This window comes from Panthera pardus, unplaced genomic scaffold (assembly GCF_024362965.1).
Source record: "Panthera pardus isolate Hobbes unplaced genomic scaffold, ASM2436296v1 HiC_scaffold_19, whole genome shotgun sequence".
NCBI classification, from domain to species: Eukaryota; Metazoa; Chordata; class Mammalia; order Carnivora; family Felidae; genus Panthera; species Panthera pardus.
This window is the reverse complement of record NW_026526754.1, coordinates 16,172,023-16,191,988: the sequence shown is the minus strand read 5'-3', so window position 1 is coordinate 16,191,988 and position 19,966 is coordinate 16,172,023. Positions and strand designations below refer to the sequence as shown.

Genomic DNA, 19,966 nt, shown 5'->3' with positions numbered 1-19,966 from the left:
CAGTCACGTAAGCATCCAACTCTTGATTTTGGCTCAGGTCAATGATCTCACAGTTTGTGAGATCGAGCCCCACCTCGGGCTCTGTGCTGACAGCTCAGAGCCTGCTTGGGATTCTGTCTCTCCTTCTCTCTCTCCCCCCCCCCCCCCCACACATGTACTCACACACTCTCTCTCTCTCTCAAAATAAATACTTTTTTTAAAAAAAATATTACTTCGTTACATCCACACAGCACGGTGCCTTCACACACATCTCATTAAACCTTGTAACGATCCCAGAAAGGCAAGATGTACAGATGTTATTATTCCCGTTAAATAGATGTGAAGAGGGAGGCTCCTTAGATAAGAAACCTGACTTGTCAAAGACGACACAATTAGCACATGGCAGAGCTCAGGCTTGAATCTAGGTCTCCAAACTCCTTGCTGATTGCATATCCTGCCGCACCATGAACTCTCAGTTACTCTCAGAACTCTCAGTAAATCAAGTGTGACTGAAATCAATAATTCCAAGAACCAGCGACAAGAAGCCTAAGAGAAAACAGTGAAAGGGAAGAGACGCAGGCAGTCCGGGCTGCGGTTCTGCACCGCCGTCATTGCATTATGGCCTTGGTAGAGTCACCGAAGCCCGCCCTCGCTCTCCTGCACTGTTCACTGGGCGCTCCTTTGTCCTGTCCAGTCTCCTTAAGATACAATCAAAGTTTAGGTAAGGAGGAAGACACGCTTGGTGGTCTTAATAAAGACGCTGACTTGGGATGCCGAGATTGTATCTAGAAGCTGAAGGAAGGCAAGCTAGCTGCGGCCTCTATGCTTTATTATCTGTTATCCATTAAGTGATAGATTCCAACCCTGTGAAGTCTCGTGAGAGGTGTTCAGCTGTTGTCATTTTATGTTCTGCTAGAGTCAACAAATATTGCTCCCATGATGCTGGTGCCACATGTATTAGAGCGTGGACCATTTCAATCTCCGTGTTGTGCAAGAGGAAAGATGAAATACCTCGTGCAAGGTCATAGAGCAGGTGACAGAACTGAGAAACGAGCCCTTTTCATGTGACTTCCAAGATTGAGTGTTTGACTGCTAGGCTTTCATTCTGCTAACTCCACACCATGGGAAACTACTATGTATTCTTGTCCTCAGCGTTCACGGTTTGGGATCTGTCCGTTGTCTTTTGGATATGCTGATCATTATCAGAGAAGACACAAATGAGTTGTCAAAGGACACCACTAAGTGGATGATGGAAGAATCAACTAGCTATTGTTTATTCATTTTCCAATATGAGAGAAAATTGGCCCAAAAAAGTTTAGCAAAGAAGAGGCAAGTAGATAATGGAGAAGTCCCCCCTGCCTTTTATTCTCTAGCTGAAAGGAAGGGAGGGGGCGTTCTTCTATGAAAGGATTAGATCTCTAGCCTCTTGGTTCCTTCCCCAGGTTGACGGTACCTTTAGCACTGGGAAATCCAAGTTTCCGTGGGAATCCAAATATTGTCAGACCACCACACAGAGAACCGTGTGATGAGTATCTCCTTCTTCCAGCAGCTTACTTCTGTTGATGAAGATCACTAGAGCCCTATCATATATTTTGATCTCAAGTTCAATAGAAATCCCAAGGATTGCCTGGTCCTCGGCTCAGTTAGGAGACATGGCCAATCATCTTCCGAAACCTATCATTTCCCCTACTAGGGAATACTGTTGAGCATATCATTTGCTACAACACACGTTCGCTTCTTTAGAAACAAAGGAATTTTCCCTCAACTCTCAGCACAAGGACCGGTTTGTATGGATCTTACAATCCCAGCACTTTAGAAACCAATTCTATGCTTTTCTTTGCATTGGCTAGTAGGAAGCTCTGAGCCAAATTTGCAGCACCCTCCCACCCCCACCCAACTGCAGGGCTTTATATATTCATTCTCTTTGTCATCGTAACATTCAGCTTCAGCTTCGGCTCAACTTTCTGAATGCTTTGGAGTTTCTAGTTAAAAAAAAAAATCTTAAACTGTATTATAATGCATCTCAAGCTTTGTTATGTATCAGAATTCCCAGGAGGGCTTATAAAAAGTCAGATTGCAGGGCCCCACTGCTGAGTTTCTGACTCAGCGGGTCTGGGGCAAGGTCCAAGAATTTGCATTTCTAGCAAGTTTCCAGGCGATGCTACCGCTGCTGGTCTGGGGATGCCGCTTGGAGAATAGTTGCTGCATCCTTTCTTCTTTAGCTACTTCAAGTCCTTTTTGGAATGAGGCAAGGTAAAAATTAATAGATGATGATTAAATAGGTAAGAAAATGGAAAACTCTGGCATTGGCCTCTAGGGCACTTACATTTTTTGATCGTGGTCCAAAGGGTTATATGTATGCTTGTGAAATGCGGTCTTATTAGATTAGGTTCATTGTGCCAATTTGTCTGGCTCCTTTTTGTACCCTCATTCTTTCATCCCAAAACTTGGCTCTTCCTCCTGAATTTGTATCCTCTGAAAAATGTGGTTATCACGCCGTTTACTTCCAGGTTCGAACTGCTAACAAAAAATAGTCACATTCTTAGTGACTTAGGGTGTTTGTAAAGAGGGTGAAGGATGTCGTGGGAGGGAATCTAAAATGTGAGACTGGCTGACATGTTTTAAGTTTCTTGAAATCACGAGCTCTCATGATTCTCTGAAACATCTCCTAGACCCTTTGAGTTCGTGTCTGACAAGTTTTCACTGAGACCATGAGGCCACAGTCTTGGTGGGTGATGGCAGGCCTCCCCTTCCCCCGTAGCGGTAATTGCTGCCCACAGAGGGTACAGCCTGACTGAGCCTCTAGTACAATCAGTTTCTGGATGCATGTCAGGATCATTGTGGTTGTGTGTGTGTGTGTGTGTGTGTGTGTGTGTATTTTTTTTCCCTAAATGTGTACATCTTGGCCTCAGCAATGAGAACCGCTTTAGCCCACGCACATATGCTCATGTGCCCTTAGGGTTGAGCAAAACCGTTCTTTCCAGTAGCCCAAAGTCAGCTGTTCCCCTCAAGAAGGAATGGATTCTTTCTTTCCTTCTTTTTTAAAATTTATTTTGTTTTTGAGGGACACAAAGAGACAGAGCATAATCAGGAGAGGAGGAGAGAGAGAGGGAGACACAGAATCCGAAGCAGGCTCCAGGCCCTGAGCTGTCAGCACAGAGGCCGATGCAGGGCTCGAACCCACAAACTACGAGATCATGACCTGAGTTGAAGTCAGATGCTTAACCGACTGAGCCGCCCAGGCGCCCCGAGGATGGACCCTTTCTGAGAAGGGTTCTCCCACAGGGCTTCATGATAGTTGGAGGGCCCCCCAGAAGCAAGCGGATATCTAGAAACCCCCATTCTGATTTCTCTGATGATGAGGCAAGGGGAGAAGAGGAATTATCTGTGGCTAGATAACATTTATGGGACACTTGCTATGTAGCAGGCATGTCTTATAAGCATAATTGTTTACGGCAACCATAACAATGCTAAGAGATAAATCCTGTTACCACAGTTCACAGAGGTCAGAACCGAGGCATGTCGAGGTTCACGGAGCCAAGGTGGGAACGTGAGCGGTGTGAGTCCAGAGGCTGTACTTTTGCCTGCTGTGTTTTGCTTTGCTTTTGACGGACCACCCCTCCGTTTTCCCAGTTGTAGAGAGGGGGGCTTCTCGATTCATCTGTCACGTTGAGCACTTACTCCATACTGAGTATCAGATATCAGAGTGAACAGGGGGTCCAAAATTGTAAAAGCTGATGACGATGTGGTGTGATGGGTGGTTTTACAGAAGTACCGGCAGAGAGCTCCCACGGCCACCAGGACATAGGCTGTCCCGCAAGATGACCGTGATGTCAGAACACTGGCCCCCAGAAGGACTTCCCCAACGGATCATTGCAGTGGCCCGCTGCAATCGCTATAGTGAAATTTAGATCCTTCTTTGTGGCCCTCTGGCTCCTCCCCAAGCGATTTGCTTGAAAGCCTTGAGCATTAGTTTTCTCACCTCAAAAATGGGATAGCAACGTGCTCGCCCTCTGGGGTGTTGGTGTGGCGTGTATGTGACAGTACATGTAAAACGGGGGGCCTCACGCACGGGAAGTACTCCATAAATGTGAGCCGCGGTCATTGTTACCACCCCCCAGCCCACCATCTCCATGCAAAGAAGGTGTCATAGGTCAGGTTCCAGGGGAAGCAGACCCTGAGACTGAGGTTTGCATGCAGGAGGTGTGAGGGGCAGAACTCTAGGAGACAACCCCTCTGTACGTGTGAGGGCAGCTGGGCTGGGTAGAGGATGAAGTTAAACGCTGACATAGAAGCAAGAAGGACTCGTTGTATCCATGGAAAGCTCCAGAGCTACGATGGCCCCACAGGTGGTCATGAATCAAGGCCAGGGGACTAGGCTTTCATACCCTCGGATGAGAGCTGCCCCAGGGAGGGAGCACAGTCTGGGGCAAGGTGGCCTCCTTCGGCTGAGGGCAGTGCCTCTGCAGGGTCACAGCTATGACCGATCAGCCACCATCACTCCTGGTCCCGGGTCCTAGAAGGGGGTTCTGGGGGGTGCACCCCAGTATCCACTACAAGACGGGTGGCACATTCTTCCTTTGCAGGGTTTTATTCCTTTGTGGGCACAGAGCAGTTGTCCCTGATGCTGAATATTTATGAAGCTCCTTTTTTTTTTAATATAGGAAATTTATTGTCAAATTGGTTTCCATACAACACCCAGTGTTCATCCCAAAAGATGCCCTCTTCAATGCCCATCACCTACCCTTCCCTCCCTCCTACCCCCCATCAACCCTCAGTTTGTTCTCAGTTTTTAAGAGTCTTTTATGCTTTGGTTCTCTCCCACTCTAACCTCATTTTTTTTCCCTTCCCCTCCCCCATGGGTTTCTGTTAAGTTTCTCAGGATCCACATAAGAGTAAAATCATATGGTATCTGTCTTTCTCTATATGGCTTATTTCACTTAGCACCACACTCTCCAGTTCCATCCACGTTGCTACAGAGGGCCATATTATGAAGCTCCTTTGTATGGTGGTCCCTGAGGAGGAAATTTCCATGCATTCTTACAACTAAGGCAGGGAGGGTGCGAAAGAGAATGCGATCTTTCAGCTGGGACCTGAGAATATACGAGGAAAGGGAAAGGCAGGAATTGAAGAGATCAAAGCACCGAGAAAGGGGCAGAGACTGAAGAAAAATAGGAAAGGTGAAAGCAGGTGGGTTGTCAAAATACATGCAGGATTGGTCATTCCTGGGAAGGTCAGTGAAAACTTGGAGTTCGGGGCTTTCTATGGGTCCGTGGGAAATCACAGAATGCTGGATAGGGTGTGGACATCAAGGAGAACATGTCAAGCTCCAGGTGGGAAGTCTGGACTTCCCCGGGCTCGGGGAGCGTCAGTGGCAACCCCTGCCAGCTCCCCAAAGAAGAAGAGGGCCCCAAAGCAGGATATGCGCCTCCTTCACTCTGCTCTCGCCTGGCTGTTGCTGAGTTCATCAAAGCACTGAACTCCACATCCAAGCGGGGGCAAAGCAGCGGATGTGTGAGGCATTCCCTCATTTCCCCAGAACTGACGATTTTGGTTTTGTTTCTCCATCTCAGCTGATAACTTGAGAAAGCCCAGGACAATAGGCATTGGTCTCGGAAGATCTAGCTCCCAATTCTTTTTTTTCCTTTCTTTTTGGGCTCGTGTAAGTGCCTGTTGGGTTATCTCAAGACTGTGAGAATACACTGATACTAATCTGCTAGGGGAGCCAAAAAAAAAAAAAAAAAAAAAAAACACTCATTGTCTGAAACAAGGACACCTTTTAGGCAAATCTCAAATGGTATCTCTCATTTGAGAGCAACCAGAATTGTCCTGGATGGACCTCAGGATAGAGAAGCCGCCTGTGTTCCATCAGACTCTCCTCTCCCCACCGCTGCCCCGTGGTTCCCGACACTGGCCCCCTCCACGTGACCCTGCCCGCCCTGTCTCACCACTGTTTTTAGATCAACAGACCACTGCGGCCATTTGAGACCTACTGAAGTTCTCCGACACATCTGATGTTCTTTGTAATCTACCATTTTGTTTATTAAGTCAATAACGCCATTGTTGCCCCACCCAGATCCCCTTATCCACAAAATCGGGATGATGATGAGGGCAGCACAGTTTGGGCTACGGTTGTACAAGTCAGTTTGATTCCCTCTGAGAGAGGAAATACATTCAAATCCTGTGTCCAAATTAGCATTCAAAACACATTTCTGTAGTATTCTAACATGGAACAAAATGGCCAGTGACTGAGAGTCTAAATATCAAGGAGCCAGCTTTCAACAGAAACAGAAGAGTGTGGTCCAGATGGGTCCAAAACAAGCTCTCCTTGATCCCAAGACTAATCCCTTGATTTTTGAACCCGGAGTTATTTATTTACTCTCAGCCTCTCCTGAGGACACAGCAGGTATTTGTTCCTAAGAAGGTTTCTAAAAAGGTTAAAATCTCCATGTTCCATGTTAGACGTTGACCAAGTCATTGACTTCAAACGGGTGCCTGGCAGTGATTGGTTATGTAGAACATTCAGTCTAATTCAATTTAAATTCAGCGAGCCACCCTATGACTTGGGGCTTGGCATCTCCGCTTGTCAGGAGTTCGGAGAGGACAAATAAATGACTACATGGTGCAACAGTCCCCTTAACGAGAGACGGTACAAAGGTCATAGCTAGCACAGAGGGCAGTTACTGACTCGCTTAGCAGGAATCACGGAGGCACCCCAAGAAACCATCACTTAGGAAAGGGTGTATTCTTTGCTCCTGTTCTCGCAACCTCTTCTCCCTCATCCAACCTCTAAGTGGCGGGGAGAAGCCAGTGTCAGACACTGCAAGGCGCTTCCTGCTTGACTCCTTCCTGGAGACCCAGAGAGGCGGGGGCTCCGCAGAGAAACAGCCCGTTTTTGCTATGATGTGACATTATCCCTTAAGTCATTGCTGCTGTTAAAAACACCATTTAGTAAAACAGTTGTTTCAATTGGGGGAAAAAATGGGGTGAAGTCTAGACTAGCAAATTGTGCGACAGAACATTCTGCAGCGGTGGAAATGTTCTGCATCTGTGCTGTCCAGTATGGTGGCGTTGGCCATATATGGTTACCAAACACTTGAAATGTGGCTAGAGTGATTAAGGAACTGAACTTTTAACTTTAATTAATATTTAAATGTAATTAACCTAAGAAGAAAGCAGGAGCAGCATCACTATCCTATTGTCTTCCCCACAGATTATGAGCAACTCCAAGGCAGAGTTTGTCTTAAAATACACCTCTCTCAGTGTTCACTGCTTAGCACAGGGGGGGCCTTGCAGAAAACGATTCCTCCGCTGAAGGGGTCAGTAGGAAAATAGCTAGGAGTGATACAAGCTCTTTCCTTCCTTCTTGCTGAAGAGAACGAGCTCAGCCGTGCTCGATGCTTGGCGGCAGCCTTATTGAGTATGTTGGTGTAGCAGGAAGGGTGGAGGGGGACTGAGAAGATCAAAGTCCTGCTTGATTGATGTGCTTTGGGAAAAGCAAAGATTTACTTCTGGAAGGTAAAAGAATAGGTGTGAAAGGTGAGCAGAGATAAATGTACGAGACCAGGAATCTAAGGGTAGGATTTGCGAGTCTGGGGGAGTTTGAAGAGCACGGGGGCCAGGTTAAAGGTTAGCAGGAGGCACAGAGGATGGAAATGGGAAGAGGAAACTTTTGAGGGGTTTTTCTCTGTAGCACAAATGCGACCTGCTTTGGTGTTTTCCAAAGGACTCGACAGAATTTGACAGTGCTTTGAAATTCTATTGGAAGTTGGGCGAACAGACCCAACTACATCAAGGATACAAAAGGGAAAAGAAGAATAGGAAAAGCAGAGGCAATGTCAAAAGAGCAAAAAGATGAAGTCAAGTCTCCCCCATGTGCTATTGGCCGAGGACAGAGAGGTTGAGGCTCCAAGGGAGTGGGTGGGCGAAAACTGCCTTTGCTATCCATTTCCCATGAAGGAGCAGTCCCAGAAGAAAGGACCATCTCCTTTACGGTCAGGCAGAGAAGTTTCTCACGGATCTGAAGGCAGATAAACTTGGAAGGGCTGTTTTAGGAAGGTGGGCACATTGTTAGCAGCATTTACCGACCCAGGTTCTGGCTGCGAAATGCCGACTCAAAGTTTATTGCAAGGTCCCCAGGAAGTACAACGTTAGTGAGTTTAGCTGGGAGGCTAAAAAGAATCCATTTACAAGATCATTCAGACCAATCATAGGAACGGTGGCTCCCCATTAGCTGATAGAACTAGGTGTACTATAAACAAATGAAAAACAATTCTTTCTGAAAAACAATTCTTTAAAAAAAAAAAGAAAGAAAAGAAAAGAAAGTCTGTAATTTGATGGATAGTCTGTTTGAAGAAGTACGCGTGTCTGTATTGGGAGGAAGGAAAGGGGGCCACAGAGCACAGCCTGAAAGCCTCACCAGTTTGGTGTAGAACTCAGACTGTCTGGGCCAGTGGGGTTGCCCCACCTTGTATCTGTGTGCCTGAATAGCAGCTAAGCCTTCTGGGGAAAAGAAAAACAATCATCCTAAGGGAACTACAGGTTGGAGCACATAAGTCTGCACGAAGACACTTGTGGCAATACAAGGGGGGAAGGGGCTTGATTCTGGTATGTGGTGTATCACCCTTCACCTCCAGGGGCTTGAGTCTAGGACAGAGGAGGGAAAAATGGGTACGAAATCCATGAAGATCAAGCCCTGGAGAGAGACCGGGGCTCAGTCCACATCAGCTCTCTTTGTCTCACTACTTGTGTGATCTTTGGCAAGTTCCCTCACCCCTTTGATCCTGTGTCTTCATCTGTGACATGTTTGGTACCCTAGAAATTCCTATAAAACCTGTAACATAAGTACTCAACGAAGGTCGTTATGATAATAGTGATGATGAGTAATTAACGAAAGAGCGTTACATTTATTGGCTCCGAAAAGCAGGGGCATGCGTACCTAAGGTGGCATATGTTGCTTATAAATGGAGTAGAAAGGGTGCCACAGCCTACAGGGAGGGCCGCACCCCGTGGGATGGAGAGGAAATGGGGGAACTTGGTGAGATGGCTCCAGCTATGGTGGGAGGGGCAGGACAGGACAATAGCAGGGGGTCAGAATCAATGAGGCGCATCAGGGCAACACCCCCTAGGAAACCCTTGCACCCACCTGGCAGATTTTGAAGGGGGAGGGTCCTGATACCTACCAAGGAAAGTAGGAACAGAGTCATGGACATACCGTTTGTTTTCAAAGACTGGGTTTTCTCCCCTCGTAGTTTGAAATGCGTATTTGTTTCCCAGTGTTCCTGAGATATAACTGACCTATAACATTGCATTAGGTTAAGGGGTACAACGTACGGATGTGATACATATGTATATCGTGATATGATTACCACAGTAGGTTTAGTTTGGTTAAATCTCATTTTAGCATCCAGGCTGCTGGGGCCTGGGTCCCCGGGGCGACAAGCCGGAATGCTCGAGTAAGTGGTCCTGGAATAACGGGATAACAACCCCCAGATGTAGCACGATGGGTTGTCTTCAAGATCCCTGGCTTCCAGCACTCGGTGCAGCGGGATGTCAATAAGGAGAAAATTACAGAGCATCTTGAGAAGTCAGAGACCCGCATTTCCCAGCCTAGGGAAAGTAGTGATTAGAGAATTCAAAAAGTGAACATCCAGCTGCGAGAGAACAGATTGTATGAAGGAGAGGTAAAACTGTCTGAATATGTAGCTCCTTTGGTGTCCTCGCCGGTCTCCGCGAAAAGACCCGCAAGCTGGAGAGATCCAGACCTCCTGACAGAGGAAGCCGAGGTGACAGAGGGGAGCCTGAAGCCACACCTGTGTGGACCGGCTACCACCCGTATCAGGAAAGTAAACACTGTTGGTGTTTACAAGTGGCAAGGCAACTTCTGTTGAAATGTACATCTAACATTTGGGGGACGGTCGGTCATGTATTCGCTCATTCCCCAAACATGTATTGAGTGCCTACTGTTAACCAAGCACCAGGCTTGGTGCTCACCAGTGAAGTGATGATAAAGAAAGTTTCTAGAATTTCCAAGATTACCAAATAGATTTAAAAGACAGTGGGCCTGACAGTTGGAAATATTATATATGTGTCATTTAATATGATTCAACAACTTGGTGCTGAGAATGTAATGTCCCAGGATAGGAAATGGAGCTGCCTTCCAGTCCCCTCTCTGACCCTTCACTTTTTGTGGTGAAGAACAGAGTCTCCCATCACCCGTGACGGCTGCCATTTTGGTCAGTTGGGTGTATCTTTTACCCCTCTCTTCTGGTAACTGCCCTCCATTCCTTTTGGAGTATGTCCCCACCCCCTCACACACACACACACACACACACACACACACACACACACACATACACACTTCATGTGTTCCTGGTAAGGCAATCAATCCGGGTGTCCCATTTTTCTAGATCAGGGTAGGGGGATGTGAGATGCACACATGGCCAATCACAGCACCTTAACCCCTTGGGTCAGACAGAGAGAGAGAGAGAGAGATCCAGGGGCTGATACGTGATTCATGGAGGGCCATTAAGATTCCTTCCTCGATGTATGGAAAGCGGGAGAAAACCGTTCTCTCTGGGGCTTGCTACACTCGCACGAGGCAGCTGGGGCAGAAGGCCGCCATCTCTCCGAGTCTCAAGAAGGAAGCTCGTTGCAGGCAGAGCGCATGAAGCTAACTCATGAGAAGAAGACACAAGATGGAAGGGAAAGGAAAGGGGAGAGCCTAGGATTCCAGAGACAACGTCATCGCGATGGTCAGCATGGCGGAGATAAAGAAAAGAGAAGTCAGAGCAGAAGATCTCTGTGCTTAGCCCGGCCTCTGGCCCACGGTAGGAGCACCAGGCATTGTGCCTCCGTCTCCTCTCTTGTTCCTTCGGAAATTCATCTGAGTCTTCTTGTGTACGTCATGGCATGATGGCACATCCTGTCTGGGCTACTTTGGATGTTAGCGTTTTGGAGTCTGATTAGGGCCTCTATCCAGAAAACTTTATGTAAAGTTGGGACTTTTTAATGTCCTACTTCTTCTCCCTACCATTAACATATATGAAGCATATACTACACGACAAGGACTTCATTCATTCATCAAATATGAAAATGCCAACCTCATCGCTAGAGACTTTAGACGTGTTATGTCTTTTTATACACACACACACACACACACACACACAAAATTACCCCCTGAGTACTATAATGATACCCATAACACAGATGAGCAAACTGAGGTAATGGAAGACTAAGTCATTTTCCTAAGGTTAGATAGGTTGCTAAAATGATCTGATCTAAGATTCGAATCCAGGTCTGTTTCATTCCAGGCATTAACTATTTTATAACCAGAAAGCATACGTCCTTCCCATCCCACCTGGGTATGTCGTCCATGCCGGCCCGAGGAATGAATCATTATCATTCCCTTCACAGAAGACAATTATCCTGCATTGGGCTCTGGGGACTACAGCCATTTAGACAAGTCAGGAGTAAGCGGGCCCGTTGTTTCACTTCCTGGGGTGGGGGGCGGTGGGGGGGGGTCGGTCTAGGAAAGCACCGTCTCGCACACCCCTGGCTCCAGAACAATGATCGGGATGAGACTTGGGTGAGGGATCAAGGGTCACTGGCAGAATGAGATTGAGGACAGAAGCTCCCTGTGTGTTTCCATCAAGAAAATATAACATTCAAAGATGAAACAGCCTCTTTCACTGAAGCATAAATTTTGTCTCCTGGGCCTTCAAACATTGAATTTACTCATTTTAATACCAGGGCTCCAACCGATTTTCTGTGTGAGATCACACACAGAGGAATCAAACTAATTTGAGATTACACGCCCGCTACCCTTTTCCTGTGAGGAGGCTCGTCTTGTTTCTAATTAAACTTTTTCTTCTATGACGAATGCCAAGATGCCAAAAAAGCTCCCTATTGAGAGAAGTGCCAGGAACGTGGGGTCGTGGGGGCGCCATTTCCCCATGCCTGGGTGAGCTCCGTTGTCCGTGTTGGATGCTAGTGATGTGCCCAGAGGTGGTGGGATTTGGGTTCCTCTGAATGAGAGCAAACCAAACTCCAGAGGCTTGACGGTCCTGCACATCCAGCTATCCTAGAAATCCCTACTGTCGCCCTCGGGTGGGCAGGCAGAGGGCCATCGTGAGTGAGGGTCGCAATAGGTCAATCCAAATCCATACCGACCCTGGAAATTAGATTCAAAAGCCAGCACCCTGCCCCCTGGTGCCAGTGTAGTCTGGAGGTGGCACAGCAGGACCAGGGACCAGAGGGTGGGGTCAAGTGCCCGCCCATCTTTTACAGCCTGGTTGACTAAGGAAGGAAATAGCCTTCCTTGAGCGCCCGCTATGTGCAGGGCGCAGTCAGGACGTGACAGACTCTCAGCTGGTCTCACAAGTACCGACATGTGGGTGTAATTACCAAGGCGAGGCTATGGGCAAGTGGAAGGTACCGTCTGCTTAAGATCACCCAGCCACGGTGAGGTCGAGTTGGGGTCTGAACTCGGATCTGTTGTAGCTTCTCACCGCTTGCAGTGCAGCTCTCTTAGAAAGTAAGCGCGATGACCTCAGGGGGTTATGAGGGTCCGATGTAACTCGGAGAAGGACAACAAGCTTTGCGGCGGCCAAGACAGGCGAGGGGTAGGGTGAGCGTAAATATCAGCCGTCACGCCCTTTGCGCGTCATGGGCCACCTGCCGTTGGTTTCTTCTGAGATCAGGCTGCTGTTTCTGGGAACCTGCTCTGCGTCCGGTGTTCCCTAAGATGTCCTATGGTTCCTTTTTCTGTGAAACACAAGAAGCCCTGATTCTGGGCTTCCTTTCTTCCTCCAATTGCTGGGGAGGCAAGAAGTCCATCCCATTATGGGCTGAAGAGAAGACACAGCCACCACCCCCACCGCCCTCACCGCGGAGGACCCAGTTAAAGGGAAGATGCACATTTTCCCGGATAAATAAGATCCCCGAAGTAGCGTCTCCATCTCGCATCATCACCAAGCCGGGCTCGGTGTGAGTCAGACAGAGTCATCCTCTCCTGTCAAATCCTCGTATCTCTCTCCGATACAGAGTCATCCAGAACACTTTGTTCCAATCATCATGGCAGAGTGGCTTTCTGGCTCGGGTAATAGGGACCGTCCAAGCGATTTCTCAGTTTTATAAGCACTCGTGTCACTTAACCTCCTGCACTCCATTTGTTTATCTGAATAAGCACAGGAAAGATACTACTGGCCATATTTCATTAGATGGGCCTCACCAGTGACAGTTTAATGCCGTGTTGTTTGGGGATATTGTACAGGCAAGTTGCCAACGTCGCAGTAGCCCAATCGAGGCAAAGGGGGCAGAGGAAGAAACCTGAATGTCTTGAGTGGATCCGAGAAGTGGTGACTGTGTTTCATCAGCATGGGTATTCTGGGTCAACAGTCCCAGCCATCTGATGTTAAGTAGGTCTCCAAAGAGTCCCATAGATCGGCAACGGAGGGAAAGTGGATGTGGTTTAGAAATACAAATGGCCATTTTGGGGGTGGGGGGCAAGATGGCACCGTGCCAACTTTGAGTCCTACCCGTCACGCTTTCGGTCAGTGAAATGCATTCCTGGTCTTTCTCTGTGTTCCTGCTTCCAGTCTTTGTGTCTGCCTGCCTCTCTCTACCTCTTGGTCCCTCACTGTCTGTCCTTTCCCTCTTGTGCCTTTGTCACCGAATCCCTCTGATTTTCCCAAACGTAAAGAGTGCAGGAACAAAGCTGGCTCGGACCTTCACACTGCTTTTCCACGTAGCAGTTTGTGATCTTAACATGGCTCTGAATGTCCGTTTCCCAACTTGAAAATGGAGATAGTAATACTGATATTGTGGAGTCGTCCCTAGGATAACAGGAAACAAAACCCCTGGCAGGCAACTCAGTTCCTGGCTCCTCACGAGTGCTGAGTAAGTGTGAGTTCCCTCCCCTGGCTCGATGCCCTCCACCTCCCTGACACGTTAGAAGCCCACCGTGTGTTGGCCTTCCTTTCGTGTGGCCTGCCCTCGGCCCATTTTCAGATCAGCCAATGCAGCCATGACCGGCTGGGACCATTTTTCATCCAACTGCTCTCATTCTAGCAGTTTCATGTGGCCTCTCTCTGTAAATCAGTCTGGGAAAATAAATGTCCCCGATCCATTAGTGCCTTTCCATCACAAGCCAATTTGAGCCACAAACCAGAGACAAGGCTTGTTAATGGCCAGTTAAATATATTTCCGCAGCCCAGCCTGGAGACCCTCAGCCTCAAATCCTCCCAGCTCCTGTCCAAGAAAAGCCCCACTGTGACAAGACTTCTGGCAGCAAAGGCAGTTGCGGGGGGTGGGGGGAGGGACCATGTTCCCTGGTTTGCCTAAAACAGTCCCAGTCTGCTCCTGCTGTCCCAGAGTAACTATGAATAGTGCCCCTTTAACACCCCCAAAAGTTCCAGTTTGAATGAGACACCAGACGGAAACCAAGAATAATAATGTAATAATAGCTATCATTTATTGACCACTTGTATATGCCAGGCATCACCAAAAAGGTCTTTCTACGCTATATCTCATTTAAACTCGATGACAACACTGTAAAGGGAGGTGCTATTATTATCTCCATTTTATAGACCAAGAAGCTCAAGTTTAGAGAAGTAAGCGACACATTCAAGGTCAGCCAGCATACAGGGCGATGTCTGTGCCACATTCAAACCCCTTTTGCCTGGGCAGCACACCCATCCCCCGCCTGCTGGGAGTGCTGGCCGCTCAGGGCTCAGTGCAGTGCCCCAACCCCCTTCCCTCTTCTAGAGGAACAGCGCTCAAACAGGAGTCACCATTGCCTGAGAGGCTCCCTGCCCCCACTCAGAAGGCATCCCACAGCCCAGACCTGATTGATGACAGGGGGCCAGAGGGCGTGGGGAACACAAAGACTTCCCCTATTGCTGCGAGGTCAGACTCTAAGGTATAATTCATGCCCCAGAACTCCTGGCGGGATCCAGGGCAGATGAAATCCTTGCTTAGCTCCTCCCTTGTCCGGCTCCCCTTACATCCCTTTCCCCAAAAGCACCCCCTCAATCAACCACTTAAGAGAGCAGCCTGGTGTCTGGCTCTGCCTCTAGGGGGCAAGACCCATGACCTATGGTTAGCAAGAGACGGGGCTGGGACTCCTGTCTAGGAAGGTCTCAGTCTTCATCACAGAGCAAACGTAACATGACATCGCCTGTAATATCCACGTGATTAAAATGACGGCCTCCAAGTCCTCAAAGAAATAAGTCACACAGGCACAGACAGGACAACAGAGGTGGCAACAGTCACAACAACCACTCCTCATTTAGTGCCAGTCTCGTTTTTTGCATCTGATCCTCTCAACAATAGGAGGTTCATCTTGTCTGCGTTTTGCATTTGAGGCGCGGCAAGCTTGGAGAGGCGGAGATGTGTCCACTGAGGCCACACAGATAAAAAGTGCTGAGGCTTGGGCCTACATCCAGATCCTTCGCCTTCCAAAGGCCACGTGCTGTTTCCGCATGGCCATTTAAGTAGCTTGCCGTGTAAACTGCTCAGTGAACGGTGACGGGACCGGCTCCCCATCAAAGCTGATGCTCTTGTCACCAATTAGAAGACTCTGTAATCCCTCCCGCTCTGCACTCCCCAAAATGGTTCTTTCTGAGCTGCATTTGACCAGCATGTCTCCCTTTGGGGAGAAAAGCCATATTACTTTGGAACTAGCCAGAGAATGTTCTCTTAAGTCAGACATAAAAAAAAAAAAAAAAAAAATCAAAGGAGCCATATTCACTGAAGAAGGGAAGGAAAGCAAGCTGGCATTGCATTGCCAAAGGTCCAGAGAGGTAAATCACATTTCCTGTGGCTCTCCCACAGAGGGAGACAAATGGAATAAAAGGAAAACAGCAGACGAAGATTCAGATCCTAACTGTACTATCTGTGTGATGTTTTTAGCAAATTACTCAACATCTCCAAGCCTCAATTCGCTCTAGTATAATATCCATCTTCTTGCACCATAAATGAGAAGGGGTAAATGAGATCAAATAGGCATTTCCCTGCACCTCTTCTCTTCCATTCCCATACAACGTATGGAGTAACCAACTTGGACCCTCATTCCAGGTCTGAATAATACTAGTTCAGACAGGGTCTGCTTTATTCCCAAGCAAATAGCATATCCTATTTGATGATAAAAGGTTTCCATTAAAAACAGAGAGCACATAAAAGGGGGACCTTCATCCAGGAAGCCATCAGCTGATTCATAAAAATACAGAATGAGTCATCCTGGCTCCAAGGCTAAACTTACAATCAGTGGGCATCTTTGGCCTGCCAATCCTAGCCCAGTGTAGGAGGAAAGACCCAGCGGGCAATCTTCACAAACCTACTTCAGTCCCCCCTTGCAAAACTGATGAACTCTGTTTCCAGCTTGAGGAAATGAAAATCAATCTGGGGCCTTTGCAATACCGGATTCCAAATGTTGCCCCATGTCTGGTTGGCTTACTGAACAACTAGGGTGGGGAATCTGCAGTGATTCCAGAGTGTGTGTGTGTGTGTGTGTGTGTGTGTGTGTGTGTGTGCGCGCTGCGCGCAGCTCCAATAAAAAAACAGGCTTGTGCATCTGGCTTTGAAAATCAATCTCCTGGCTTTCATCTTGACATTTATTATTTCAAAATGCTTCAGTTCCTATCAGCCTCTAGGCAATTAGCATAAGACTACAGAACCCAGACCTATTTGTACTGCAAATGATGCTCTCTTCTTTAAAAAAGTAGCTTCAACATTTTTACCCTCTGAATATCCCCTCTGACAAAAAGTCCTAGAATCCAGTTTGGATGAAGGGGCATAAATTGTATATACACATAGGCATCTATACCATATTTCTCATCAGTGGTGAAGAAAGGAGAATTACCAATAAACACATAGTTTTAGTTTTACAAGCCAGACGTTCTTTCACCAGCAAGTGAAGAAAAATAATGATTCTACCATCCCCGTCCGAGCGTCTTTTCTCAGTCCATTCATTCAGCTATAACTTAGTCCTTCAGCAGCAACTGATGCGGGACATACTGTGTTCCAAGCACTATGCTAGGCATTGGGGATTTATTGGTGAAAAGGGCCGACGTAAGCTCTGCCTTCTGGGATCAATGTGCTTGGTTCAGCAAGAGTTAACAAAACAGAACTACACAGGATTCCCCAGTTTGCAAAAGCCTCTTCCCTTACCCTGAATTCCCAAAAGTCATGTCTGGAGTCGACTGTGACCAGCTACATGTATGAAGAGTGAGTCAGAGATCAGTGCCTGCCTCTCTTGACAGCCACCTTCCAGCCTGCCGTGGAGTCCTGCACCTGCTCTCAAGGCAGCGACTGGGAGGAGAATCTCCTTTGCGGTGTTTTTTTTGGTTTTTTGGGGTTTTTTTGTGGTTGTTGTTTTGCCTCTGCGTATGTTTCCAGAGTCTAGGTCTGGGATTTAACCTAAGAACAGGTAGGCTGACTGCTGCTTTCCGGGGGGGGGGGGGGGGGGGGGGGGGGGGGGGGGGGATCAGTGACTGCTGGGGACTTTAAAACACAGACATGAGAGAGGGTAAGTCCGTCTCACTGTGCTGAGGGCAAGTTCCCCTTGGGAGCTTCCCATGCTGCTGCATGAAGAACTCAGAGTGTTGGATCCAGTGAACCCTTTGGGTTGAGCCCTCCCTCCTAGAACTTCACAGAAAGGATCATAGTGACAGCACACAGAGAGGCTTAAGCACTCCAAGAGGAATCCCAGGCGGGCCTAACTCTGAAGTTCCCCCAGGAGGAGTGGGGAATAGGAAGGGTACTCCGACTGCTGAGCTCCCTTTGAGATGGGGCGGGGGGAGGGGGGCGCGGGAGAAGATGACCAGTTGTTTGTTTTTCCTCTTCGGAAAAGCACGCTGGCGGGGAAGAGCGAGCCTTGGCCTCACCCCTGACCAAGCTCAGATGCTCCAGGACCTAACCCACCCCCCCCCCCCCCCCGCCCCTGCTTCCCAGTGCCTTTCCCCATCCCCGGGTGCCAGAGGAGCGGAGTGCACCAGCGGGGAGGGAGAACGCACCTCCCCAGCCCTCACTCTGTCGCCAGACCCGGCAGCAGTACAGCATAGAGGTTTAAAAAAGAGTGAGTAGGAAATCCTGGCCAGGTCAGTTAGTGGCGGCAGGGAGACCTTGGGCAAATCGCTCTTTCTGCGCCCCGGTTTCCTCGCATGAAACGCCGGACAATGACGGTCCCTAACTGGTTGGGTCCCAGGGAGTATTAAATAAGATCGCACACCTAAAACTCTAAAAACGATGGCTGGCACACAGTCCTCCAATGGTTGTTATTATTCTTTAACCGTGTTACCAAACTCCCTCTCCCGGCAGCTCAGCTGTCCTACCCGACGGAGAGCCCCCCGCCGCGCAGTCTCCCAGACCCCGGGGCGCTGGGCGCCACCATCCACCCCGTTCCTCCCCGCCGAGAGCTCACAGTCCCCTCCGGTCACCCCTAGATCCGGCTGGGAGAGGGCGCGGGGCCACCTCGCGGCATCCTCCCCCGCCTCCGCCGGCCGCCGGCCGCGGGGAGGCTCCGGGACCCGCGGGAGGGCGCGGAGGGGGCGCCCACGGCCACTCTTCCCCGCGCAGCGGCCGCGCCGAGGCTCCGCCACCCCCGCCCCGGGAGCGCCGAGCGCGCAAAGAGAGAAAGCGAGAAAGACGCGGATACTGGACCAGGCTTTGACGCGGATCTTGAGCTCGCCGTCCTGCGGCTCGGGCATGGCCTTCCTGGTGACCCGCAGCTTGTTGAGCCCCCCGAAGCCGGCCAGCACCACGGCGCGCATCTCCTGGGCGTCCCCGAGGCGGTGAGAGCCGCCGCCGCCGCCGCCCTCCGCAGGCTCCTTGCCTGCCTCCTTCTCGATCATTTGCTCCGTCTCCTCCGCCTTCTCCACGCCTTCCTTGGCCATGGCGCACGGGGGGCGCGGGGCGCACGGGCTGCGGCGGCTGCGGCGCGGGGGGCTCGGGCTCCTCTCCCGCGGGTTCCTCCTGTTGAATGTGGGATGCTCCGCTGTGCAATGGCTGCAGCCTCCGCGAGCCGCGCTAAGGGCCACAGCCTCCGCCGTAATCCTCGCAAGAGCCGCGCCCCCGTCCGCCCCACCCCTTCACCCCGCCACCCTCGCTCCCCGCCCCCCCCTCCCTGCCCCAGCGAAGCCTCGACTCCACTTCCAGAGCCGGTCTCAAATCGGGCTCCCGATCGCAGCCCCAGAGCCCAGACTTGCCCAAGACTCGTGAATAAAACACGCAGAGAGGACGCAGTGTCCTCGGCGGGCGGCGCAGTACTTTGTTATTTACGGCGCAGGCTCGTTGCCTTGAAACGGACAGAGTCGAACGTCTGGGCCTGGAGGATGCCTCCCGGAGACACGGTTGCCTCCTCCCGCAGGGATCTGCGGGGGCAGGCGGGAGTGACGGGAGGTGGGGCTGTTTCCCAAATCGCAGGTACCCGCTGGAAGGGCAAAAAGGTTCGGGAAGCGGGAAACGAGAAATCCCACTTACTCCCCTGAAGAGTCTAAACCAGGGTGTTTTTCACTCCAGACTCTCGGGGCCAGCGCGCGTGTGCTCTTTAAGGGGCATCACCAGGAGCCTCTTTCGATGGCTAATTCTCACCACCCGCACCATTTCCAGGCATCAAAGAGGCTTCAGAAAAGAATCCTGTACCAGAAAAGGGTCCCCTTTTTGTTTTGATCACCAGAAGATCATTCTGTACTCTAGCCCCAACACACACACACACACACACACACACACACACACACACACATTCCCCAGTAACCGGCAAAATTTTGGAGTTTTGTTATGAGCCCTTTGAAAAGGAGCTTATAGAGAAACTTGAACTTTTTAGAAAAACGACGGGCAGGCGAGAGTGTTGGTGGGCTGTTAAGAGAAACCTTGTTGTGGAGGAGTGCTGGATGTATATTCTATTACCGCGCAAACACGGCCACCTTTGGGACCTTGGGCGACTCATTCACCCTTTCTGACCCTCAACAACTTCATCCATAAAATGGGT

General features: G+C 49.5%; 1 protein-coding gene across 1 annotated transcript in view; it reads right to left on the bottom strand.

Moving 5' to 3' along the window:
- The window catches only part of VAT1L (vesicle amine transport 1 like), a 148,699-nt gene extending 129,706 nt beyond the window's left edge, over positions 1-18,993 (bottom strand). The window contains exon 1 of the mRNA XM_019413114.2: positions 18,640-18,993. Within this exon, the coding sequence (XP_019268659.2) occupies positions 18,640-18,872 (233 nt within the window). The 5' untranslated portion in view covers positions 18,873-18,993. The remainder of the gene's footprint in view (positions 1-18,639) is intronic.
- Between the last annotated feature and the right edge of the window lie 973 nt (positions 18,994-19,966).